Source organism: Lemur catta, chromosome 12 (genome assembly GCF_020740605.2).
Source record: "Lemur catta isolate mLemCat1 chromosome 12, mLemCat1.pri, whole genome shotgun sequence".
In the NCBI taxonomy this organism is placed as follows: domain Eukaryota; kingdom Metazoa; phylum Chordata; class Mammalia; order Primates; family Lemuridae; genus Lemur; species Lemur catta.
In genome coordinates, this window is record NC_059139.1 from 9,421,144 (window position 1) to 9,447,188 (window position 26,045).

The 26,045-nt window shown below is 42.6% G+C and overlaps 1 protein-coding gene across 4 annotated transcripts in view; it reads left to right on the top strand.

Moving 5' to 3' along the window:
- Positions 1-26,045, top strand: part of TRIO (trio Rho guanine nucleotide exchange factor) — a 324,357-nt gene that overhangs the window by 275,736 nt on the left and 22,576 nt on the right. For 3 of the 4 annotated variants that reach the window (XM_045566321.1, XM_045566322.1, XM_045566323.1), the window contains 13 exons: positions 2,762-3,054; positions 4,522-4,692; positions 7,272-7,367; positions 11,676-11,824; positions 12,970-13,036; positions 14,452-14,555; positions 16,546-16,615; positions 18,601-18,690; positions 19,253-19,345; positions 20,089-20,139; positions 20,361-20,438; positions 21,384-21,575; positions 23,725-23,902. In XM_045566321.1, coding sequence (XP_045422277.1) covers positions 2,762-3,054; positions 4,522-4,692; positions 7,272-7,367; positions 11,676-11,824; positions 12,970-13,036; positions 14,452-14,555; positions 16,546-16,615; positions 18,601-18,690; positions 19,253-19,345; positions 20,089-20,139; positions 20,361-20,438; positions 21,384-21,575; positions 23,725-23,902 — 1,632 coding nt within the window. The remainder of the gene's footprint in view (positions 1-2,761; positions 3,055-4,521; positions 4,693-7,271; positions 7,368-11,675; positions 11,825-12,969; positions 13,037-14,451; positions 14,556-16,545; positions 16,616-18,600; positions 18,691-19,252; positions 19,346-20,088; positions 20,140-20,360; positions 20,439-21,383; positions 21,576-23,724; positions 23,903-26,045) is intronic. The other variant, XM_045566324.1, reaches the window with a different exon arrangement.

The following is a 26,045-nucleotide window of genomic DNA, read 5'->3' on the forward strand; positions in this document are numbered from 1 at the left end:
TAAGTAGTTCAGGGAGAAAATTGCCTATTCCCTTCAGAATAGCAGAGTCACAGAATCCTTTGCATTTCATCTGTGGCACTGGTGAGCTCCTACTTCGGGCGGCTCTGATCCTCTGGGCTCCAGAATGGATGTTTGGCCCATGCCACGTGTCTGATGCTCGACCTGCCAGAGCAGGAAATCTCTCTTGAACCTGCTTCCCAAAGTGCAAAGGACCAAATGCTATACAGCTGAGTCCATGGAGAGAAGCTGGGAAATGACATATCTAATTTCTTTTTCTTTTTGAATCATTTTTCCAACAACTAGCTCCTTTCCCAGGCAAGGCTAAAAAGCCCTGGGAGTCATCCTTACAAAGCCAGCTGGGTGCCACGAAGCATTAGTAATTGACTGCAGTTCATTCTGTCACGCGTGCAGAGGCCGCTGCATCTGCTAACCGACAGGGAGGTCTGTATGCCTCAGGGCTGCCCTGCATCCCTGCCCGCACCGCATGCCCTCTTCCGAGAACACCCTTCCTTCTCTGCAGCCCTGCAGGCATCACTTGGGGTTCATATTATTCGCTGCATTGCTCCCATGCCAAGTTCCCCCACATGCTCAACTTTTAGGCTCAGGAAGGTCTATGAAGTTGGTTTTTTGGCTTAGGTGGCATTCCCCGTTACTTCCGATGTGTAAATGTTCTGCCTATGAATGTTAAGACCTGCATTTTACTTAGTTTTGTTACAGTAAGTGAGCCCGGGTCTTTTTCCTGCCTCCACTTCACCCAAGGCACAGCGGAGCTCCTCGGTGAGCCCGCATCACGCCTCTCGCCTCCACCCGGGCACCTCCCTCCCGGTTCTTTCTCTTGTGCGGTTGTTTGGCTGAGTGAATGTACGTCAAATAAGTGACTGTCCTTAAAATATGGGCTGTGACTCAGCTTGCCTTTTTTCTTTAGGCTGTTGGTTTCTGATGTCTGTGTTCAATACTTATGTGTGCCTGCTGTAAGCTGGGCACTGGGCAAGGCCCTGGAAGTATGTCAGGTCCCAGACAGATGAGGCCTGTCACAGATCTGACGTGCTCCCGACACAGTTCATGGGTCGCTTGGGCCCAGCTCACTCAAAGGCTGGCATCAGCGCTGCCTCGTTCACGAAGCCTTCCGTGATTCCTCCTCCTGTGTCCCCTTCTCAGCTCTAACAGAGTTTGTGCCGCGCCTGTAGTGTACAATAATTACGTGATCCAGAAAACACTATGAGGGGGTCCTGTGGGTGAAGAAACTGGGTGTTGTTCCTCTCTGTCCAGGGCAAAGTCCAGGGCCCACCTCTGAGTCACAGCACAGGAATGACTGAAATCCTCTGCCTGCTGCAGCCGGTCCAGTGTCCTGCTCATAGCTGTTGCTCAAAACTAATAACGTATCATCTCTCATGTGGATTGTTCAACTCTCCTCTCCTCTTTGTCCTCCTGTTGTCACTGCACCAAGAGTTCCTGAGGCCAGAGACTGTGGCCGCCTCTTTCAGCCTTTACCCTAAATCAGCGCCTGAGAAAGTCCCTAGGAATGGTTTTAACTTAATGATTTCATTCTCTCCTGCCTCTTCCAGACCATACCTAAGGAAAATGAGGCTGATGTGGAAATGTTTTATATGACTAAAATAAACACATGAAGAAATGTATGTGCACACATATATGTGCACACGTACGTACATACAGAGGGGAAATGGTTACTGCTCTTTAACAGATATTGATTGGTTTTAAACCACAGTTTCCCTTTGAGAAAAGTCTAGATTTTTAAGAATGAGTGATTCTGCTTATATTGCATCATATGTTTATGGAAGATTATACCCTTCACCAGTCTGTGTCTTGGGCCGAGGAAAGAATGGGACAGTAATTAGAAGGGCATGTGCTGTCTAGTCCCAGCGTCGGGAGCACTTGTGGGAAAGCGCTGCCGACTCTGCATGTAATCACAGGGGTTTTAACCCAGCGTGGAAGGGGCTCCGGGGCCGCAGAGGTAAATACAGGTAGTGCAGGTGTCTGTACAAAACAATATTTTCAAAGATTAGTTTTAATTATTTTTAAGACTTCAAAAGACTTGAGAAAATGACAAGCACAGTGAATGATCATCATCTGCATCGTCCTGTTTCGTGAAGTGAAGCATTTTATTGCCTGTCGTGGAGGTGGAGCCCCGAGTCCAGAGCTCAGCAGGGGCCAAGCGGTGTGTTCAGGTTATGAGGTAGACCTCACCCGACTCCGTGGATTTGTTGAGCGTCCACTGCTACCTAGATTTTGTGGTTTTTTTCTCTTGAAAAATCATCAACCCAGGGTTGACTATATTTAATTTTTGTGATCTAGTGAGAAGCTTGATTTGGATATCTTTTTTTTTTTTTAGAGGCTTTATAAAGACTCTCAGGGCCTTTTAGCCTTGCCTGGGAAAGGAGCTAGTTGTTGGAAAAATGGTTCAAAAAGAAAAAGAAATTAGATATGTCATTTCCCAGCTTCTCTCCATGGACTCAATGCCCCCTTAGAGCATTTTGGTTGAGGATGGCTTCTCCTCTCACATTTCTTTTTAAAATGTGGTGTTACTTTTGTTAATAGAGATAACTTTGTCCTGACTGCGAGCAAAGACCCCACGTGCCTTGTGTGGTCTGGCTGGAGCAAGAGGCCGTGGGCGGCTCCTCCAATCGACCAACCAACTGCACCTTCCAGATAGGCACTGTTTGTCACAAAGTCTCTCCAGGGCAAGCCTATACCGTTGTTATATGTCATCTGTCACCTAGCCCCTCTTCCTTGTCGCCCGCAGACTCGCTGTCCGTTTCCAGTAACGACGCCAGCCCGCCCGCCTCCGTGGCCTCCCTGCAGCCCCACATGATCGGGGCGCAGAGCTCCCCGGGCCCCAAGCGGCCAGGCAACACCCTGCGCAAGTGGCTCACCAGCCCCGTGCGGCGGCTCAGCAGCGGCAAGGCCGACGGGCACGTGAAGAAGCTGGCGCACAAGCACAAGAAGAGCAGGGAGGTCCGCAAGAGCGCCGACGCCGGCTCGCAGAAGGACTCGGACGACAGCGCGGCCACCCCGCAGGACGAGACCGTGGAAGAGGTGAGTGTGCCAGCGAGACGGGCTTGGCTGTCGCAGCCGTGGAAGGCTAGAAACCGTCCCACGTTTCTTGTCATTGTTTTTATGCAGTTGTAGGAGCAGCCGCTTGTCTTATGAATAAACTGATTTGGTTGTTTTTTGTGCTTACCCTGACATTACCGTTAACATCTCTGCTTAGCAGGCTGTTAGATTAAGTGGGGACAACATGAAAGACTATTGGAACAGCTGCTTCCCTGGTAGCACAGTAAAAGTCACCGCACCAGGAGCTCGTGCCCCAGGCTCAGTCGCCACCACCCCCAGTCTCCCACCCCCTTCCCCAGGCCAGGAGGAAGTGGGCGCAGAAACCCCTCTGCCCTCCCCTCCCCACTCCAGCAGGAGGCAAAGCCAGGAGGCACCGAGTAGAGCCGCAGAAGATCTGAGTAGTCCCTGAGGCCAGCACGAAGGACCATGGCAGGATTTTACAGGGAGAGCTCAGATTTGAAACTTGGAAGGGCTTGTGGAATGTTTGCATTCTCTAATTATTTTTCCCAATATGTATGCTTACAGCTTGTCCTGAGTAGAAAATACCCAGTTGATTTACTCTGCTGACTCAGTAGTAAATACCAGGTTATTCCCTTGCCACCAAAGATAAATGCATGTGGGTCAGCTAGGGATTTTTTTTAATTTCCTTTTGGTTGGGGGGCGCTTTAAATTATACTGCAAGAAACAGGATTCCTTTGTGATGCCTGAGATGATGGTGGTCGTCAGTGAGGGGCCCTGCAAGTCATTAACTTGGAGCCCTCCACCCCCAAATCCCACATGGGCTCAAGAAAGCACAGATAGACAGAGACAGGTTCAGATTCATATCATTTCATTTATTTGGCAGATATGTGTTTTCTGCTGGGTTTTTTCCTGGGCATATTTTGGCTATGAGCTTTCTCACTGGAGTATGTGGGTCATTATGTACTTATGTATCTGCTTTATAAATCTGTATCCCCTTAGTAAAACTAAAACAATTTTTTTCTAAAAGCAAGAACAGAGGGAAGGAATATGTAATTTGGATTCTTAAAATGCATCTTGGGTTATATTTTTTTATGCCCTTATTATTTCAGTGAATTTTCCTATTGCAACATACCCAAAATGAAATTGGCAGGCTGAATCACATGAGAGTTGTGGCTCAAATGTTTGACCCTTTCTTATTGGCTTCTTGAAAATGAGATGTGTTCAGAGCCTAACGGATAATGTTGACAGTCCCTTCAAATGACAAAGTCAGTGGCCCATGCCTTGCCCAAGTTAGTGAGCAAGGCAGCTGGGTTGCAGGAAGCGAGTGAGATGTTACCATCCAGGTCAAGAAGGGCCGTTTCCTGATTCCTGCAGTCTGTCTCTGTCCTCACCGTGCTTTTCCAGTTGACCGTTAGGACCCAGTGCCTGTGAGTGGGCCTGGGGAGTCGCGGCCTGGAATATAACCAGCAAATGTTGATTTGCTTCCAGAGAGGCCGGAACGAAGGCCTCAGCAGCGGCACCCTCTCCAAATCCTCCTCCTCGGGGATGCAGAGCTGTGGAGAAGAGGAAGGTGAGGAGGGGGCCGACGCTGTGCCCCTCCCCCCGCCCATGGCCATCCAGCAGCATAGCCTTCTCCAGCCGGACTCGCAGGATGACAAGGTAGGGAGCACATGGGCCAGGCTGGACGTGGCGGGGGCCGGGGAAGGGTGCCATGACTGCCCTGCACAGGGGCAGGGCCCTCTCGGGAGCTGCTCCACACCAGCCTTCTGTGAGGAGACAGGATATTCAGAGGTGTGGAAAAGGGCCCCCGGCGACGTGGTGCTTTTCCAGGCAGAGTCAGCCTGGTTGCACCCCAAAAGTGTACATAACAAAGCCATTGAGAGTGAGCAGTAGGTCAGCACGTGCAGTTTCTCATGCACGTGTGGGTCAGTGCATTTTTAATGAGGCTTTAGTAATTGGTTCCTTGTAAAGTAATTTTAAAGTTTCCCAGTGTGTTGGCTAGAGTCCCTGAGAGCCGTCAGAGAAGTCTACCTAAACGCATCACTGAAAGATCAGTTGGCCACCTTGTTCTCTCTGTGAGGTGTTTTTGCCACATTCTGTTTTAAGATGAGATGATTTCACTGTCCACTTACTGTTTCCAGGATGGCAAGCATTAGTTTGTAGGATCAATACACTACAGTGTGTGCGTAGTTGTCAAAGTACAGAAATCAGTTGAAACCATGAATCTCCTCTTCAGGTATATGCAGAGGTGTTAACCCAAGTTAATTTTTTTCCTTGAATTCTTACATAATCTAAACTTATTTTGCAAATCCCAATTGTAGAACCTTAAAAATAAAATATCAAAAAGGAACCTGATAAATATAGCTGCACATGCACTAGCCCATTGTGCCCCTGAAAACTGTCAGGTATTAAAAATCGTGCTCCAAAGTCATTACTGGGCTTTTGTTTTTTGGGTTTTTTTGTCAGTAACTTAAGTTTTCTGAATAAAACAGATGTGTTTTCAACAATTTTTCTCCATCCTTTCCCTTTTTCCTGCCCTTCCTCCCTTGTCAGTAATAGTGCAGTCATTTGCTGGGTTAATCACCCTGCATTTTATGACCCAGGATCTGCCACAGCCCGTGGTTGGCAGCTGTGAGGCCAAGTCACGTCATGCGTTAGTCTTAACCCAAGGCAGACACTTCACAGCCCCTTCTTTGTAGAAATCTGCTTCCTCCTCCATTTTCAACACGAAGCCCGTGCACGTTAGGTGCCGTGGTCTTGGAACAGTGGCCGGAGCTGCAGAACTTAGCTTGGGTTTGGGTCCTGGAGTCTTGTGTGCGCAGAGTGACAGCCAGGACACGGGGACTGTGTGGTTTCACTGACATTTCCCAAGCTATTTTATAATACTCTAAGCCATACCTTTTTTAAAAGCAGAAAACTAAAATTTGTTAAATCTGGTTGCTTATCCAAACAATGAGGGGGCTGGGCCTTATTGACTTACTCACCTAGTGAGGAAGTACTTTCCTCCATGTGAACAGTGAATTGCACTATATTCCTGTTGGCTAGAATCATTTACTGGTTATCGTGTTACCTCATTGGATATTATCAGTAGCAGTTCGTCATTTACAGAAATCTGTAGTGATGTTCCCAGACAGTATATTACCCTGTGACTAATTTTTTGTTTTGTTCTGTTTTCTCTTTTTGTAAACTTTCACTGCAGCATTATGTTGATTTGTGTTCTGTGTCTGTTTTGGCTCAGTTTCCTTACCTTTCCATTTGAATTTTTTTCTTTATTTTCTTCACCCCATATTCCATATTTCATTAGAACAAACCAACATTTGTTTTGCAAAGTGCACATTTTGACCCACACATGTAAAAGCCTCGTTGTAAATGTATAAACCTGTATCTGTCTGCTGTGAGAAACGCATGGCTGGGACAGTAGCCGTGTGCCGCATGCATCTCTGCTGTCCTTAATATGAAGCAAGGTTCATATTATGCCCCTCTAGTTCCCGATTAATTAACAGTGCAAGTAATCTGCAAACACCTTGTGTTTGCTAATTACTGAAACTCCAGTCTAGTAGCCCCTCCCCTGGATTCCCTGACTGTCCACCCTGTTACGCCCTCGATTCTAGCCATAAGTGGCATCTGATAGGTTGTGAGGCCTCAGCTCTCCTGTACTCTGCACTAATCATGGGGAAATGGATGGCACAGAAAATGGTGAGCTCGTCCCCCTCCTCCCCTGTCTGGTCACCGCACCCTGCTCCTTGCCTCTTTCTCGTTTCTTTCTTTTCTTAATCCCATAAACACAGTAAAGCCATTTTTAGTATCCTGTTTTATTTCCTGATTATTCGAGGATTCACTCCTTAGACCTTAAGCCTCTCATTCTTCTGTAGATCAGATTCTGTATTTTTTCTCCTTAGCCTAGAGCCTCGCCAGCAGTTGTGAAAGTTACAGTTAGAATATTCCCTGGCCCAGTCACCTCTGAAAAACATTACGATGTTACATGACTGCGGATTAAAAACAGACATTGTCTGCTTCCCACATGTATCCCAGACAGGTTTTATTTAATGTTTCGTGTCAGAATATTGTAAATTTAAAAGGATGACTTTAAATAAATGCAAACAAAGACAAACTTGTGGTCTTTTTGTCTGGAATTACTTTTAAAAAGAGCTCGAGCTTGCAGGGGAATTTACTGTCTGTCCAGTTACTAACGCAAGGCCTTCGCTCCCCCCTCCTTTTTTTCTTAACTTCCTCTGTAGGCCTCTTCCCGGTTATTAGTCCGCCCTACCAGCTCCGAAACACCGAGTGCTGCCGAGCTTGTCAGTGCGATTGAGGAACTCGTGAAAAGCAAGATGGTAAGGCCTCCAAGAGACAGGCTGAGCTTTGGAAGCTGCTCTGATTTGCTATTTGCAGATGGGTTTGCCCTCATTTGTGGTTGCTCTGGGCTGCAGAATGTGGCTGTGGCTTATTGCACAGGTTGGGCGTCCCCCACGCCACCCTCACTTTTGACCAACAGCAAGTTTGGGGGTCCCCACAACCACCCTCAGGTTCACGAATTTGTTTGAAGGATTCACAGAACTCAGAGAAGCCATTATTCCCACAGTTGTGGTTTATCACCATGCAAGGGCATAGGTTAAAATCAGCCGAGGGAACCCCTGCACGGAGCAGTGCCAGGAGAGTGCCAGGAGAGTGACTTCCTGGTGAAGAAAAGCACTGACTGCTGCCAGCAGTGCTGGTGTGGCAGTTTGGATAGAGTGTTGCCAACTTTGACAGCTCACCGAAGCCTTGGTCTTGGGAGTTTCTTTTGGGGGCTCAGTCACATGCTCATGGTTGACTGCTCTGTGTGGCTGACCTTAGTCTCCTGCCCCTCCAGAGATGGAGGTATTGTCACACTGTTAGCATAAACTGTCTGTCTTGGCCTAAGAGCCCCAGGTATGCAGACATTCCGGGGCCTTAGAGGTTCCCTTGCAGGAGCCAGGGGCAAGCCTCTTACTGCACACGTAATTGACTGCAGCCATAGCAAGTGGTGTCAACTGCGGTCTAAATACGTGCCCAGGGGCAGCAGTACCCACAGATAGGTTCAGAGTTTTCTTTTGCTGTCTCTGAGATCTTTCATTTGGATTTACAACATATAAGAGAAAAGGGTTTGCCTTAATAAATATATAGGGGCTTTATTCTCTTAGTGACCTCTTTGTTACCGGTTGATCAGTGTGGATTCATTGACTCAGAGCCCAAAAGTAAATGTTGATTCTTTGAAGTTAGACAGGCACACACTGCTTCTGATTCAAATTGATTAATTTCTATTTCTCTAGTTTTCCTAACTATGAAATGGAAAAAGCACTAAGAAACCACTAATGGTAACAACTAATATACTACCAAATTCTACTACCTTGTAAAGGTATTTAACATCTTTTAAAAGCCACCCCCCCCCCCAAAGTAAAAGCCCTCAGCCTCTCCTACCAATCCAGTCTCCAGTGGTAACCACTGCGAACAGCTGGGCATGTTTCCCTCCAGACATTTTCCTTGCTGGTGTAGGTATATACTCGACACGTGCATGAGTGCATGCTTTTTCTTTCAAAATGGATTTATTCAATTTTTAGGATTCTAAGACTTAATATATCTTGAGAATCTTCTCATGTCAGTACATACATATTACCTCTTCCCCTTTAATAGCTGTAATATTCCATTATATGGATTCTATGGTAATACCACTGAGAGCTTAATCTAATCCAGGTGCTATTCTAAGTGTGAGCATATATTAATTTAAATATACTCCCCCACAACAACCTTATGAGCTAAGCATGCACTACTGTCCCATTTTACAGATGAGGAAACTAAGGCATGCAGAACATTTAAAAATTTGGCTAGCTACTAAGGGTCAGAAACATGATTATACTGTAATTTATTTAAATAAATTCCTACTATATTAAAGTTCCCAGTTTTTCACTATTATAAACATCCATGTTCATTACATATTTGTGGTCATATTTGTAGGGTGGATTCCCCGCATTGGAATTGCTAGATCAAAGAGTGTATTTCTTTCAAGTTATGTGTTTTTATCTTTTTGCATTCGGGTATTAACTAGGTACCAGATATATCATTCCTATTTCTTCTACCCCTAAACAGCCTCTAATGAAGCTAGCTGACTGGGTCAAATGGGAATTATATAAAGAAACTATTCAGACTGACGTATGTCACCCTGCCATAGCTGAGAATTTCTCCCTGGGCAGTCACACTGTGTTCTAGAAAAGACACAATGAGCTTTGAAGTTAGACAGGAAGGTTGCTAGGACTTGGTAGCTAATTCTTCAGTAGTCAAGAATTTGGAGTCACACCGATACGAACTGAATTACAACCACATCCTTGGTGTCTCTTTAAGAAATAAGTTGTTTAAATGGTTGAAACAAAGGGTACTTAAAATGTATCCAGTGAGTTTTCAAGCGTCCTTAAACATTTTTTAAAAAGCCATTTATACACGTCACTTAGATGATCATTAAAATCATTCTCGTCTAATAATTGAAATGGTTTCCCAGGGAATGCTATGAGGCAATGCTTTGTCAACCTGCTGGTCATTATTCTGCAAGTATTTAAGTTGTATTCTGTTTTATGTGGTCTCTGATTGATTTGTAATTAATTCGAGTGGACTTCCAAATGGAGGAGTGGTCCCTTCCAGCTCTTTTTATATTTTTATCAGTGAAGAGAAAAGAACCCCAAAGTCAAGTTGAAACAGTCACTGGGGTGATAGGCTACTATTACTCTATTGCCAACGTGTAGGAAAAATGCACAATGTTTAAAATAACTGCGTAACCATTGAACACCTTCTCTTCTCTCCTCCCCAACCAAATAAATCAATATGTAGCTTCTGATGGATAAACAATTCGGTATTCAAATCCAGTTCTGAAGGCGTGTCAGCCTCGGAAATCTCCCCCAAGAAAATGAACGTGGATGACTAAGGGTCCACAGTGCAGTGGTTTATTCTCCTTTCTCAATTCTGAGGAATTAAACTTTCTCAATTTACTCAGCTGAAACTGAGCGTCATTAATGTGACAAGGACATAGAACCATGCCTGCCTCTCCATCAGGGCATCTGCACCCTCTCAGGTTGCCCCTCGTGGTCAGGGCCGGGGAGATCGGAACACAGGCAGCCAGGGGGCCTGAGACTCCTTTGTTTCAGGTCCATACAGACCTTCCACCGGTTACAGAAGACAGGTCCCCAGGGACACTGATGAAGTCCATGGCTTCACCTCTTTGCTCTCTCCTGGAGCCTTTCTTGTCTTCCTGTCTTCTTGTTGTTCAAGTGAACAGAATTCAGTCTAACAAGTTTCAGCTGTCCAGACAGGCAACAGGGCCCAGTGTTCGCTCCTTGCTCTCCCCTGGGGCTCCTGTCAAAGACATGCCTGAACTGACAAACATGAATCAAGCTCTGCCGCTTGACTGTAGAACCTTTGCTTCCAATAAAGGTCAGTAGCTAAGCAGTGCAATTTATGGATCAGACTGTGCTCCTTAACTAAATGTCCTGTTTCTCAAAAATAAGAGCAGCAATTGATGTGTTTTTGTACAGTTCTGTGGGTTTTGTTTAGCAAGATTGCGTGTACAGACTTTATGTCCTCAAAGCACTGCTTCGTGATGAAGTGAGATTCAGTCTGTTACTGTAAAGGGGAGAAAATAGGAAAAGTATCAGAGATTTTAATTTATTAATATCATATGTATTGGGTGTTAAGTGAAGTATTAAGTGTTCTTGCATTTTGTATTATGCTATTTATCCAAAGATAAGTTAATCAGATGTTTCCAGTTCAGTCATTTCTATATATCCAGCTAGATGTTTGGAAATTTTAAAAGAACTATAACTCCTTAGGGGCTTTGTGAATCCAGAGAAAGCAACAAAATTAATGTGTACCAATCAGGAAGCAACTGCTAATCATTGTCGCATTCATCCAGGGAGAGAAGTCATCAATATTCAACTCATAGATTTACTGAACCCTTTCAAAAATTTGTGTGAGGTTCTCCAGGGGATACAACAATAAAAAACAATCGCCTGCAGAAGCCAAAGTCCAGTGGGGGAGGGAGAGTTCTGGAGAAGTAGTTGAGACCAGCATGAATACTACTTCCTGGAGAAGGGATAGAGTGGAAGCTGTGAGATGGAGATTAATTTTAGCTGGGTAATCTGTGTGCGTTTAAGTATGAGTCAAGGCTTCGTGGATAATCAAGGGCAACCAAATTTGTTTAAACTATAGATTGCTGATATTGCTACATAGCCCACCAACGAGGAATGTGGGTGCCATGTCCAGGGGCTGGACTGGCCTGACCCACGTACTTCTGAACTGCTCACGCTTTCATTTGGCAGGAATATAACCAAAAAGAAAATTGTTAGATTTGAAATACGTGATATATCCAAAAATGAATACAGTGCTCTGATGTAAGCAAGTGTATCATTTCTAATTATGTGGTAACAAGGAAGAGGATACATATATAAATTCACCATCCTCATTCTAACTTTCCTCTTTTACCCAGCTCCTCTGACTCCATTTTTTTTTTATTAAAAGTAGAGTTTTTTGTATTGAAAATACTATGTAATTTCGCAAACGTAAAGACTTTATAATCTTACAAACACATCTTCTGACTTTGGAGAATTTCTTATCCTACCGATTATCTGAATCTCTTCTAGGCCCTGGAGGATCGACCAAGCTCACTCCTTGTGGACCAGGGAGACAGTAGCAGCCCTTCCTTCAACCCCTCAGACAACTCCCTTCTCTCCTCCTCCTCACCCATTGATGAGATGGAAGAAAGGAAATCCAGCTCCTTGAAGAGAAGGCAGTAAGACAGAAGTATTCTCATTCTCATTGTTCTCTGGCTTCCCTCCTGTCTTTGTCACCTTCAGAATCGTGACTGGGATTCATCTCTGAATTAGTGCAGTGGGAGCTCCAGGGTCTTTGGTTGAGTAATTGTACGTATATGTGTAGAGGACGCAGATCCTCAGAGGGGTGTAGTAAGCCACAACTGCAATTTCTCTTGTCTTATTCTTATGTTATGCTTTATAAGAATGATCTAGACAAAGATACCTTCTGCCACTTACGGTGAGGAACTGCTATACTTTTTATTGGATATATAGTCGTGAAAGAAAAAGAAGGTAACATAAAATTAGAACCAGTCCCCAAAACTTGAATATATTTTGAACATACCTTAGTGGTAGTGTTTCTCAATTCTAGTAAAGCAGCCCATGGTAAAAGAGTCCTGAAAAATGTTACAAAAGGTTTAAAGTTGCCTTTGGCGAATAGGATAAACTGTAAGCTGCATGAGGACAGAGACCTGGTTTTATCCAGTGTTGTGTCCCCACAGCTGAGGCGCTGGGCACATATTAACACTGATTCCCTCGCAAAAGGCACCAGCATGAGGTTGGTCAAATGAATGCATGAACAACAAAGGAACCTTCTCAGGCCAGTTGAGGTTGTTTGCTATACCGATAAAGTGATTATTATCTAAGTGGCTTTAAACAGTTACTAAACCTTACAAACAAAAACACGAGTGATGTGATCAAATCCAAAGCTTTAAACATCTGAGTTAAAAATTGTTCTTATATGTCCAATAAAGCTTAAATGACTTAATCTTTTTTTTTAAAGCTACTTCCTTTAATGTCATGGCTTTATAAAAAAAAAAAAGTCACGTCTAAGTTTCTCTTTCCTGTCTGTATATGCCATCAGAATCCCGTAGGGTGAATTCACCCTGATTGCACTATGCCCATGTGCCTAAGTGTCTCTTGACCTCCGGAGCTCTCAGGGGTCACCCACTGAAACCTGTAAGTGATTTGGGACACTCAAGAATTTAAGACCCAGTTGTGCAAATTTGATATATTACTGTTCAGTCCCAGAAGGAGTCTATCCTGACAGGAGCAAAGGTGCAAAAGAATTCATTTAGAAAACAGAGTTTGGATTATAAACACTATTTTTTCTCTCTCTTTTCAGCTATGTTTTGCAAGAATTAGTGGAGACAGAGCGTGACTATGTACGGGACCTTGGCTATGTGGTTGAGGTGTGTATTTTCAGAGGTTTAATAACCTAGCATTAGCCCTAAGGGTTGTCCAAAGAGCTATTGTTTTAGACATTTTAACACTGATTCCCTCTCAAAAGCTTTACGAACATTTTTGGAAAAAAAAAAAACCGACAAAATATTTCTGAAAAATAAAAATTAGCTAATTAACCATCTGTATCAGTTGTAAATGCTGCAATTAAGTTTTTAAACAAATATATCCAATTGTTTGTTAGACCGGGAGTCTCACTTTTCTTTCACAGAGTGAGTATCACAGAAATGAAAACATATTGGTTGAAAGAATTCAGCACAGCTCAGCTGTGGATCCACTTCCATCCTGAGTCCACCCAAGTTCAGAGCTTGGCCTATGACTATACCAAGTCATGTACTTAAAGTTTTGCATAGAATATGTCGCCATTTTCACTTACCAGAAATTGCTGGGCACTGTGTAGCCACAGGATAACTACTGCCTTTTGTACAGGAGCAAGAGCTGTTTCTAGGCTAATCTCTGCCAGTAAGTTCAAGACACAATCATATTAATAAACTCAACTCATCAAAAAGCTATTTTTATAATGTAAATTTCATCATTTATTCCTTCAGCTTTGCAAATATATATAGGAGAATACTTTTTGGGTGCATATCCTGTTAAAAGTCACAGCTATTACAGTTAATTGGGTAACGTAAAAGATTTAACATACTTGATTTGTCTATAGTCATTGTTAACAATAAGGAACTTGAATACTTAAAAGGTTCTTGTATAGGCTGAATTAAATAGGAGTTTTAAACCACATTTTAGTAACATACTTGATCAACTTTTGTCAAAAAATCAATGTATAAGGAGAACATTGTTAAATCCTTATTTAACAGTTTACATAGTCCTAGCTACGCAGGAGGCTGAAGTGGGAGGATCCCTTGAGCCCAGGAGTTGGAGGCTGCAGTGAGCTATGATCATGCCACTGTGCTACAGCTGGGCAACAGAGCAAGACCCTGTCTCAAAAGTAATAATAATAATCCAAAAAGAAAAGGAAGTCTTTCTGTTTATATGAGATACAGGCTAAAAACAGAGGAAATATGATTCTGACCAAATATTAATATTTACTATTTGCAAGCTGATAAGATTATTTATTTTAATGAAACCATTTACATTTATTTAAACTTCAGTTCCTTAAAAGAATTTTGATCTGTGAAGGCTAAACAGTTCAGGGAGAGAAAAGGACAGCCAATGAATATAATGGTGTGTTTCAAATACTAGTTAAGCATACTTTTCGTATAGGGTTTCTTGTTTGTTTTTAAATAAAGAATTGGTTACAAGAAAGTACGTGTGTCTGTTTTGTCCTTTGTGACTGTTAATCAATAAGCCATTACTTGACTCAAACACATTCCATGAAATAAACTTAATTTTAAACATTCAATTGTAGGGCTACATGGCACTTATGAAAGAAGATGGAGTTCCTGATGACATGAAAGGAAAAGACAAGATTGTGTTTGGCAACATCCATCAGATTTATGACTGGCACAGAGAGTACGTAAACACATGTCGTGCTGCGTGGTGTGCAAAGCCTCAGCGTGTGCTCAGCCGCGCCAGGCCAGGCCCGCGGTAGAGGAGATTTATTCTTTTCCTTTTATTACTTGTGTAGCCTCCTGGAGGGAGCCGGTGCAAAGGAAATATTGATGTACTGAGGAGTTTTATAGTAGCATTTCAGTGCACGGGGAAGAGTCTCTTCCACATGCTGGTCCTGACCTTGAGCCATTTGCCTCACCCCTATGTGCCCCCATTCCTCGTCTACCCACCTGCATCATGACATTACCCACCTCATGGGGTTGCTGGGAAGGATGACTGCGTTAACACTTGTAAAAGCACTTAGAACATCTACACATAGTAAGCGTCAATAAGTGTTTCTGATCAGAATTGCAGCCATCTTTAGAATAAATACAAGTTATTATTAAAGGATTTTGAAGACATTCATTTGTCCAACTCAGTTTTAGTGGAAAAAGTAGACTCGATTGCCCATGAAATTCAAATTTAATCGCAGTACCTTGCCCACACCTATCCTAATGATGAGGGGACCCACGTGGGGGCTGGTGCTGCAGCAGCTCACCTCGGCACCACACGCCCACCCTTTGGGCTACCTCGCTTGTAATTTTAGAAATCCTTTCATCATCTGAGGATTGCTTCTGGCAGCCACTGGTATTACAGTAGAGTGTTCCAGCTGCACCGTCTGCCGTCTGCTCCCTTACCGGGGCGGGCCTCCTGCTCTCCTGTCCTGATGCGCCTTGCTGCTCCCTCTGCCCAGAGCCTGCTGTTATCGCCTCCAGAGCCCTGCCCTTGCCCTAAAGCTCAGCTCAGTGCTCACTTCTCCATTAGGCCTGGACGTGCCAGTCAGACACGCTCTCCCCCTGCAGACAGCAGAGAGAATGTGCTCTTTATTACTATAAAATTCTACACGGATAGGAGGAGGAATTCCCATGGGATTTATCAAGTAGTGTTTTATTATTTGTGTACTTATTTTTCCTAATAGAATGTAAAACCTTTTAACCCAGGTACACTCTTTATTTTCATATCCCCTGTAATGTCTAATTTAGTTGGATTCACAGATAAATGTTTGATCAACTTTAGAAACAGTACTCCAGTTTATAGTGAAACCAATTCAAAAAGGGATATCTGTACTATTTAGTGTTCTATTCCCAAGGCTGGTTTTTAAGGCTGTGGAGGGAAGGACAAAATGACACAGTGTTCCTGGGATAATCAGAGAAATTGCATCCATAAATGCTGTCTGCCACAGTGTCTGCAGAGCTGCAGGGTAGGAAATCCCTTAACACAACATTAATTGGCCTGGTGGTTTGCAGGTTAATAAAATACCAAATACGAATACATGTAAGTGGTGATTAAGGTAGACATACATCTTAAAGACAATTGCAGCCCAGAAGAAATGAAGAGCAGTTGCCCTACTGCTATTTTGTTACCGTAATTGTACCTAATTTTAATCTTAAAGGGAGCTAATGTTTATAACCTAGATGTTGATTTTGATAATATTTGAGGAAACTTCATAAAGCTGGCACAGGTAACATATTTAGTGTTTTATGTCTGTTGTCCAATTTGAGCCTCTAAAAATTATTATAGAATGAATACGAAACTCAGAGGTATAAAGACAAGTTTTCGAAAATAAGAAATGACCAATTGCTTTCAACCATTTTATTTTTTACTCTGTATTCACCCCAGGATATTAGCACTTGTGTCCTTGAACAAAATGAGACAAAAATGCTCGTTGTCCAAAGGCAAGGAAGATTGCCAGTCAAGGGATGCTCCCATCCTGCCTTATCTTCCAAAACTGAGTGTCCCTTTTTGCTTTATAGCCTAATCAGATGTTTTCTGTGTATGTTAGTATTTGTTAAGCATATGCTTTTCACTTCCCAACTGCTCATGTCAGAGCAAACTATTTTGAAAATGTAAATGCAAATCTAAAATTAGAAGGCCAAATTGGAGATGGTTCTCATATTCCCTTTCCTATCAGCTTTTTTTTAGGAGAGTTAGAGAAGTGCCTTGAAGATCCGGAAAAACTAGGATCCCTTTTCGTTAAACACGTAAGTACAATAGCATCGTTTATGTTCTGTTTTGATGTTGTCATCTTTAGTCATTGGTGTGTCAGATTAAGGAAGAACTCATACTTTACAGAGTGCATAGGAGTAAAATCAAACTGTACAGTGTTAGTGAATTAGAATTAAAATCTCTTTTTTTACATGACAGTTATCTGCTTTCCTGGTTACTTGGCCCCAGCTGGCTATTTGGCTAAAAACAGTACATGTTGGTCAGAGGGGACCAGGGCCAAGCCTGAAGCAGTAACATTTGGGGACATCTATGGGCGGACAAGTATTTGGTGAAGACGTATATATACTTACAGTGGGTTTAACATAATACCCAAATATATGTGTATGTCTAAAATAAATATATTAGCATTTAAGTTTTTTAGTTGGGTTTCTTTTTTTTTCCAGGAAAAAACAACCACCATTTTTTTTAAAAAGTTAGTGACAGGAGTTTTTTTATTTTTTGCGTATGTTGTTAATGTCTGACTTGATCAAAGGCAGCTGGATTTTTGTATCTGCTTTTACATTCAACCTATTGTTATATGTTTTTTGTTTAAAGTATAATAAAAAAATTCCATCCTCACATATATGTATAGTTAGAAAGGGACAAAGTATTTTAATAGCCTTTTCAGAGAATTTTAGATAGTTTTTTTAGATACTATACCAAAATTTGACAAGTGATAACTTCTTAAAGGTTAGTTGCAACACGGACTCTGAAAACCTACCGGTGAACTTCTCCCCCACTGTGACATTAAATCCATTAAACTGTCTTGAACTTCGAGGCTCTTTCAGCCATGCACAGCCTTATGCCTTCATGCATCGGTCAGTGGAAGACATCAGTTCACTTAGGCAACCTCTGACGTCCAGAAATTGACACATTTCATTACATAATATCCAAAAATCAGACTTTTTAACATCACCACCCATCTTTTCAGAAAAGTTTTTAAATATTGTCAGTTTCACAGTGGCAGATAGATACATGTTTTCCAAGATTTTAAATTTTTGCTTGAAAGCTGGAATTTTCATCATTAACAAATACTGCCAGTTGTCTGCCTTAAAACGACAGGCTGATTTCATTCATGTTCAAGAAAGCATCTACCAGATACCAAAGCATAAATAATTACAGTTTGTTTCCATCATTCTTTCAAGTAAAAATGGTGGTCCATAAAAAGAAAGCATTTAGGTCAGCCTACAACTTGATCCCATAATTGTGTCTCCTCGAATCGAGACAATATATTCACCAGAAATAATATGTGGACTTCCATCTTGTCACAAGAATGTTAAAAAAGTATATACTCATTGGTTGAATTTTAAGAAAATGAACAATTTTTATTTATCAAGGACATTCTTAAATGAAACTGGCATTTTTTTATTGCAAATCTGTGGCAATGAGGAACATGTGCAGAGGTGCCAGCAGTTTCACCCGCCACTGGTTTTGCACATGACTACAGATGTCAGCACAATGGAAAAGGCGGATGACACCTTAGTGTTGTTTTGAAAATAGTTCTGAACTAATGGAGCCACTGAAAGGCCTCAGCGACCCCCCAGGGGTCTGCGCACCACCCACTTGGAGGATTGCTGGATTTGAGGGAAGGCAGGATTTGAGATTAATGGGCTTTGCCTCCTCTACTAAAAACAGCCAGGCTTACTAGGACTGGCCAGAGTTTGGAGGGATGGGAGTAATTCTTCCTTTAATATTAAGAAGTGTATCCTTTTGGCTGCCTCTGGTATTTGCTGTATTTGGTACTAAAGTGAATGAAGGGTTTGGTGTATGTGAGGGAACAATAATGAAGGACTGTTTTTGGAGCCATAGACAGAAGACTGGTCTATGTCATGAACCCAGAATGTGCTCCCGAGAGATTTAGAAAAGTAGCTTGGTTTTAAGAGAATTCCCTTTATGAATGTGCTGAAATATGCATGTGCTGTTATATTCTAATTGAACTTCTGATTGTTTTAACCCATGTGTTTGCCTTTTTCATTCCTAGGAGAGAAGGTTGCACATGTACATAGTTTATTGTCAAAATAAACCAAAGTCTGAGCACATTGTCTCAGAATACATTGATACCTTTTTTGAGGTAAGACCAAGACAGAAACAAAGTATTTCTGAATCTTTTCTTGCAACTGATTTCTAAAAATTAAAGTATTATTGGTTTCCCAGGAGACTAAGCAGTTCTCAGAAAATTAGCCTAAGTGATAAGAATTCTGAACCTATATTTCTTTCCTGTAAATATCAGAGAAATGGGTATGAATTCAGTCTATGGTGGTACCACCTGGCATTCAGAAGACTGGAGCAGTTGTTAAAGGTTTTTATCAGTGTTAAACTTAAGCCTCATTAGAAATTCAGAATAATTCTTGATCTAAACTTTTAGCCTAAAAATATATGTTTGTATGAATAAAAGAAAGCAATTGAAAAAAATCCCTTGAGCTTGAATGAGTACTTTGGAAAACAGCTTAGAAAGGTTAAAGTATAAAACTTGGAAATTTTTGCACTAGTTAGTTTTAGTGCAGAGTGGCTTTTATTTCTTACTACTTTTACTGACGATGTTGTAGTTAAGCTGTTCTAACGATTACAAGGACTAAAAAAGTGCCCTTTAATGAACATCACTTTAGATCTTTTTTTCTCCTTTAAAACCGCAGGATTTAAAGCAGCGCCTTGGCCACAGATTGCAACTCACAGATTTGTTGATCAAACCAGTGCAGAGAATTATGAAATATCAGCTGTTACTAAAGGTGAGGAGATTGGAGGTACAAACTGCAGTGTCAGGAGTTAGTTTGGTGAGAGGACAGGACTCAAAGTGAGAAGGAAGGTGAGCAAGTCATTTGTATAAGAAATATGAAGCAATCTTGTTGCTTCTGATTTTAAATGTTTCAAGGTAGATTCTTAAAAATGTAATAAAACACCTTATACTGTTTTCTCCATTTTTTACTTACATCAAGTTCTGAATCAAAATGCCAGTAAAAGTGAACTTTTATTCGCCACCACAGACCTCGGAATGCTAAGGATTTTTCTTCAGCTCTGTCAGCCTTAAATATTTTCTAAGCTTCTTGGAGCCTTGGATAAAAGTAAATGTTTAATCCCTCTGTCTTCCTCTCCACTGGCTTAGGACTAGCCCTTGATTGATAAAAGTTCTTCAGCACGACTAAAGGCAGGGCCACATATTTTTCCATGATAAAAATGACTGCTTAAATGTATGGAGGTTCCTTCATGTATGAAACTCAGTTCCTGGACATAAAGAGGGACAAGAGCTTGTCTTAGATTAAACAGGAACCATTAGATCTGGTCTGATTTTCTGTACCGCAGCTTGAACCCCACATAAGGGGAAACCTTCTCACTGTGTTACTGGAAGAATAACGTGAGAAACTGGAACTAAAGCACTGAACCCAGTGCCTGGCACAGCGTGAGCAATCAAAGAGATTAGCTGCTGTTGCCCTCATCACCATCATCATGTCCTCCTCTCCTTTTCCCTTGCCAGGACTTCCTCAAATATTCCAAGAAGGCCAGCCTGGATACATCAGAATTAGAGGTACTTGCATCGCTGGCTATGCCCACCCAAATCCCTGCCGGGCTCTTATCCTAATCCCGAGTGTCTCCAAGCAGGGAGGCCTGGCCCTGGGAGGGGGTCTCTCTAGCACGTCTGGATTGCCCTCTGCACACCAGAGGGTGGGAGGGAGAGGAACTGGGTTAGTACATCAGATCTTCCCTAGAGGAGCTTGAACTTGCACTGTGCTCTCTTCTTGCCCGCAGAGAGCCGTGGAAGTCATGTGCATAGTACCAAGGCGGTGCAACGACATGATGAACGTGGGGCGGCTGCAAGGATTTGATGTAATGTGGCTCTTGCTCTTTAAAAGGGTCCTCTGCCTTCCATCCCTTTCTTTTGTCTTGGATTATGTCTCTCCACATGTGGAAAGCTGATCATTTTTGCTTGGTTTTCTGCTTTATCTCACTTTACTTCAACCTGATTGATACTTTCTTTCAACTTTTTTTTTTTTTTTTTGATGCATTTGATTTGCTTTTTTGGGACCTTTCTCTGCTCAAAACCTCGTGGCGGAAACAAGCAGGACTGTGCTTTGTCTCTTGGGCCCTCTACTGTTGTAAGAGCTTTCCCCTGTATTTAAAACCGTGGCAGCTACGGATACAGTAGGACCCGGGAGCTTGACTTTAGGGTTACTGTGTTCCTTGTTAGTCCAGCATGCTTCTGTATGGGTTGCCAGACTACTCATATTACATATTACCTATTATGTGTCCTAAAGGTGAATCCAGAACCAGATCTCTTTTTTTAATTTGACTGTTGAGTAAGGAGATGGGAGGTTTTACTTTTCTTGCCTACTGTGTTGCTAGGGTCTAAAGTTCTAGTGCTGGGGTTCTCTTCAGCATGCATAGAATTGCCCGGAGGGCTCCTGAGACACAGATTCTTACACACGTCTGATTTGTTCCTGCCGAGTGATGCTGTTGCCACCGGTCCAGAGACCACACCTTGAGAACAGCTGTTCTAGCGTGAATTAGACATTTTTAAGATCCTAACATTAGTCTCTAATTGTAACTGAGGCCAGAGGTTTAGACAAAGGTTGACAAGAATTTTACTTAGATAATTGTTGTTTGGGGCTAAGAACTCATTACAGTAAAAGAAAAAAATTTTAAGCTCTATAAATTAATAGAAGAAAAAATACATTATTCTGTGGGAAGAAATGTATAGAAAAGAGAACTACAGATAACTTAGAAAGCAATGTTTTTTTCTCCTCTTCCTTTGCCCCCTTTTTCTTGTTTTAGGGTAAAATTGTTGCCCAGGGTAAACTGCTCTTGCAGGACACGTTCTTGGTCACAGACCAAGATGCAGGGCTTCTGCCTCGATGTAAAGAGAGGCGCGTTTTCCTCTTTGAGCAGATCGTCATATTCAGTGAACCACTTGATAAAAAAAAGGGCTTCTCCATGCCAGGATTCCTGTTTAAGAACAGTATCAAGGTAATGTGTTTTGTGTATGTTTTCTCAAGTACCAGTGCATGTACCTGTCACGCAGATAAACGCTTTCCTTTTTGATGGTGACACATACTGATGCTTGGTTTATTAAGTATTTAGAGAATTTTCTAGTCCATTTCAGAACCTTTAATTCACCCCATCCCTCTTTCTACTTTCTGGGTTCTTGAGTGGCTGATGTCTTGCGCACTCCTCAGTGTGACTGCAGCCACTCATTTTCACCAGGACGAGAAGACCTTCTCTTGTGGTGTTCATGCACCACCTTCTCTATGACCATGGAAAACTTGTTTAAATTGGGGGCACAGATTTGGAGTATTGCTCTGTAGCCAGAGAAAATAGCTAACTCAGTGTCATCTTCTGTTCCTCCATTCAACAAGGAGTTACTGAGCTGTCAGTGTGAGGCATGAGTGCTCTAGGACTGGCCCAGACGGATGCTCCCTCTGCCCTGGTGTCGCTTGCCCTCTGATGGGATAAATAAACAGACAAAGAAAACAATTGCAAATGGCACTGAGTTCTGTAAAGGAGACAAACCAAGGGTGAGGTAGAGGAAAGCCGGGGGAAAGACTGAGGTCCCAGCAGAAGATCCCTGGGAGATGCATGTGTCCCCCTCCTCCAAGTTCTTTTTGCCCTAAGCCACCAGCCCAGTGAGGGACAGGGAACCTCTCAGACCCTCCACACCCTGCAGGCCTCCTGGCACACAGGCAGGACATTACACCCTATCCCATCTGGCGTCCCCCTTAGGCTTCCGTTGTCTGTCTCCAACAGCCTCCCTGCACCTGAGCCTGGTGAGGCTCTGTCCATGGGCACAGCCCTTAAGCTAGGGGGTCCCCTGCCCACCACTACCTAGGAGGGCTTCAGAGGCCTCTGCATGAAGCTGGGCTGTGGGCCCTTCCGTCTCATACCACCTTGCCACCCCTCACTCTGAGGCCATGTCAGACAGACCTTCCATGCGCTTCACTACACCTGCACTTTCATCACCTGAACTATACATCCATCAGCTGAACTGCATCATCATCCGGACTGCATCCATCTCCTGAACTATATATATGCATCCATCTCCTGAACTACATCCATCGATCAGCGGAACTACATCCATCACTGGAACTACATCCATCAGTCCCCAGAACTACATCCACCACCTGAACTACATCCATCATCTGAACTACATCCATCACCTGAACTTCCCACCCATTCTTTTCACAAGTCTCTTGACAGAAAATCACTCCAGAACCATAGGAATTCTCTATACATTTTTTCTTACATATTCTGCTGCTTCTATAAAGTTATTGGATGTGTTTTAATCATAATATCACATATACTTTTATAACACAGGTTTTATTGAAATATGGGATTTTTTAATGGTGTCATTTTATTCCCTGGAACGTGAGTGAAGGATGAACACTGGGTCATCATAGAGGGGTTTTGGAAACAGGTAATCTCAGGCCCACATTTCTAGTTAATTGTTCAAACTATTAGTTAAACTCCTGATAATCCCCATGTACCTGAGTTAAAAGACACATGGAAAGACTTCACAATAATGTTTTCTGAGGAAGTAAAAATGGAAGCTCTATCAAAAAGTGATTGTTTAAGTTTTGATGTTGGATAAACTTCACTTTGCACTTGGCCAATTGGGGATAAATATGATTTGATTTTTTTATTGTGGTAAAATACACATACCATAAAATTTACTGTCTTAATCATATTTAAATGTATGTCTAGCCCAGTGGTATTAGACATTGTTATGCAGCCATCACCATCATTCATTTCCAGAACTCTCCATCATACAAAACTGAACCTCTGTACCCATTAAATATTAATTCCCCAGTCCCCTCTCTCCACAGCCCCTGGCAACCCCTGTTCTACCTTTTGTCTCTATGAATTTGATTATTCTAGGGACCTCACATCCTTAGAATCATACAGTATCTGTATTTTTGTGACTGGCATATTTCACTTAGCGTAATGTCCTCAGGGTTCATCCATGTTGTAGCATGTATTGGAATTTCCTTCCTGATTAAGGATGAATAATATTCCATTGTGTGCAGATACCACATTTTATTTATCCTTTCATCAGTAGATGGACACTTGGGTTGCTTCCACCTCTTAGTTATTGTGAATAATGCTTGAATTTTTTTTCAAGGTGAGTTGCCTTTGCCTGGAGGAAAATGTGGAAAATGACCCCTGTAAATTTGCTCTGACATCAAGGACGGGTGACGTGGTAGAGACCTTCATTTTGCATTCATCCAGTCCAAGTGTCCGGCAAACATGGATCCATGAAATCAACCAAATTTTAGAAAACCAGCGCAATTTTTTAAATGGTAACATATGTTCTGTTACTAGATATCTACTTCCTTTCCCTAATGGACACATTTCTATTTTTCTTCTCTCTCCATTACATATTCACAGTGTTGACTGGGCTTAGCACTTCCCGCACACCAGGTGCCATCTGTATATTGCTTGCACTTCCCGCACACCAGGTGCCATCTGTATATTGCTTTATTTCATCTTCACAGCCACCCTTGTGGCAAGTACTGTTGTCCTCGCCACTTGCCAAGGCACAGAGTGAGTTAGTAATTTGCCCAGAGTCCCACAAGTTGATGGTGGCAGAGTCAGGATTTGAAGCAGCTGTGTGGCTCTCAGCGTGTGCCCCTCCCAACTACACTGTTCCGTTGTGTCCTGCACAGAATGTGCATGAGGGCCCTGTCCTAGGAGGAAGAATGAGCAAGAAGGACATAAGGAAGTGGCCAAAGATGTTGGAGACATTCATGAGTGTATTGCATACCCACCCCTCCCTTCTCCACTAAAAAATGAGAGTGTCTTATCCTTCCCAGCTTCCATTACTTGAGTGATTATAGAGGAGCTGCAAACACAAAGGGAGCAGCCACACTGCTCTTACATTGCTTCGTAATAGGTGTGACAGCTCTTTGAGGCTGCTGGCGTCTACTCTGGTTTTAATTTGGTGCTCAGTGAAGAACTTTGAGAATTCAGTCAGAAGTTGCATGTTCATTGAATCTGTCTTTTCTGTGCCCTTTTCTTCATATTGTGCATCTCTGTGCTCAAGTCCAGTAGGATGTTGTAATGTTCTCTGTCCCAAGAAAACCACCTCCACACCCTGCATGGCATTCAAGAGCCAGGAACATAGGCACTCATTGAAAAATCTAAAGTCACTGGCATTTTTGGGCCAGTTGGAATCAGCTGCCTGGGTGTTAACTCTAGGTTTCTATTGAGCTTGCAAATGATAATTGTTTACATTTGCAGTTAGAATTGTGTGGATGGAGGCAGGAGGTAGATAGTTCCTGTGGAGGTAGAAGGTTGAGCTCCTGTGGCTGTGAGAGAATGTGGGTCTCTTTAAATGTGTTGTTCTTAAGTGGTGCATTAAATACCAGTCAGTAGCTTGGCATCAGGAAATCTCTAAACTTTTACCATTGTCTTTAAAATAAAATGAACTGCCCCCAAACTGCAGGCATGATTAGGCTATGGTATTAACATTTACTTGGCACTCAGTCTTGTCGATAATCATGCCCTGCCGTGCCCAACCCCTGTACGGGTCTGGCATGTTAGGGACTGGGCCACAGAGCTCTGTCCCTGCCTACCCACCACCCTCCCCAAATACATGGAAAAATTGTCTTCCATGAAACTTAGGAAGGAGGGAGCGTACAGCAGGAGGTGAGTGGCGGATGAGCCAGCAAGGCTTCAAGCTTCATCAGTATTCACAGCCATTCCCATCATTGGCATCACTGCCTGAGCTCCACCCTCCATGGAAAAATTGTCTTCTATGAAACTGGTCCCTGGTGCCAAAAAGGTTGGGGAACCTCTGATCATACCTGTTCCAGAGGATTAAAGGAGATCCGAATGGATGGGGTGGGAGCTGTGGACACATCCTTCTCTTTCTGGCTCTCTCCTTACTCCTGTGAGAGGCTGAGGCAACACAAATTGTAGACTGCCTCTGGCTACAGGGTACTTTCCTACACATGCCCGCTGCTGGGGTCGGGGGCTGGGTATCTGATTATGGTATTTCTCAAAGGCTGTAAACTGTAATTTGTGATAGTGTTTCCATATATCTTATTTGACATGATTCCTGTGTTTTTCTCCAGATTATGTGAGAAAGCTAAATCACTAAAGTCACAGATGGGACAGCAAGGGGCCTTGTGGAGCTCCTTTAACACGTTAACTGCCATGTGAGTTGTATTTAACTCATGCTAGTTTTGAGCCCAGGGCCTGTGAAGCATATGTAACTCATACATCTATTCACCTTGGGAGCCACGAGAACTATTTTTCAAGTTGCATATAACTCATGCACAGAAAATAATAAAAAATAACAAATTTTTCATTAAATTAGGAGGATCGTTTTGTTTTTGAAGTTTTTATTCTGTTTTCATAATAAAACACCATGGCTCCAAGGAAAACTTTTTTCTTCTGTGGCAGTCAATGTGTTAACTTCCCTTGTGTGGTTTATTCAAC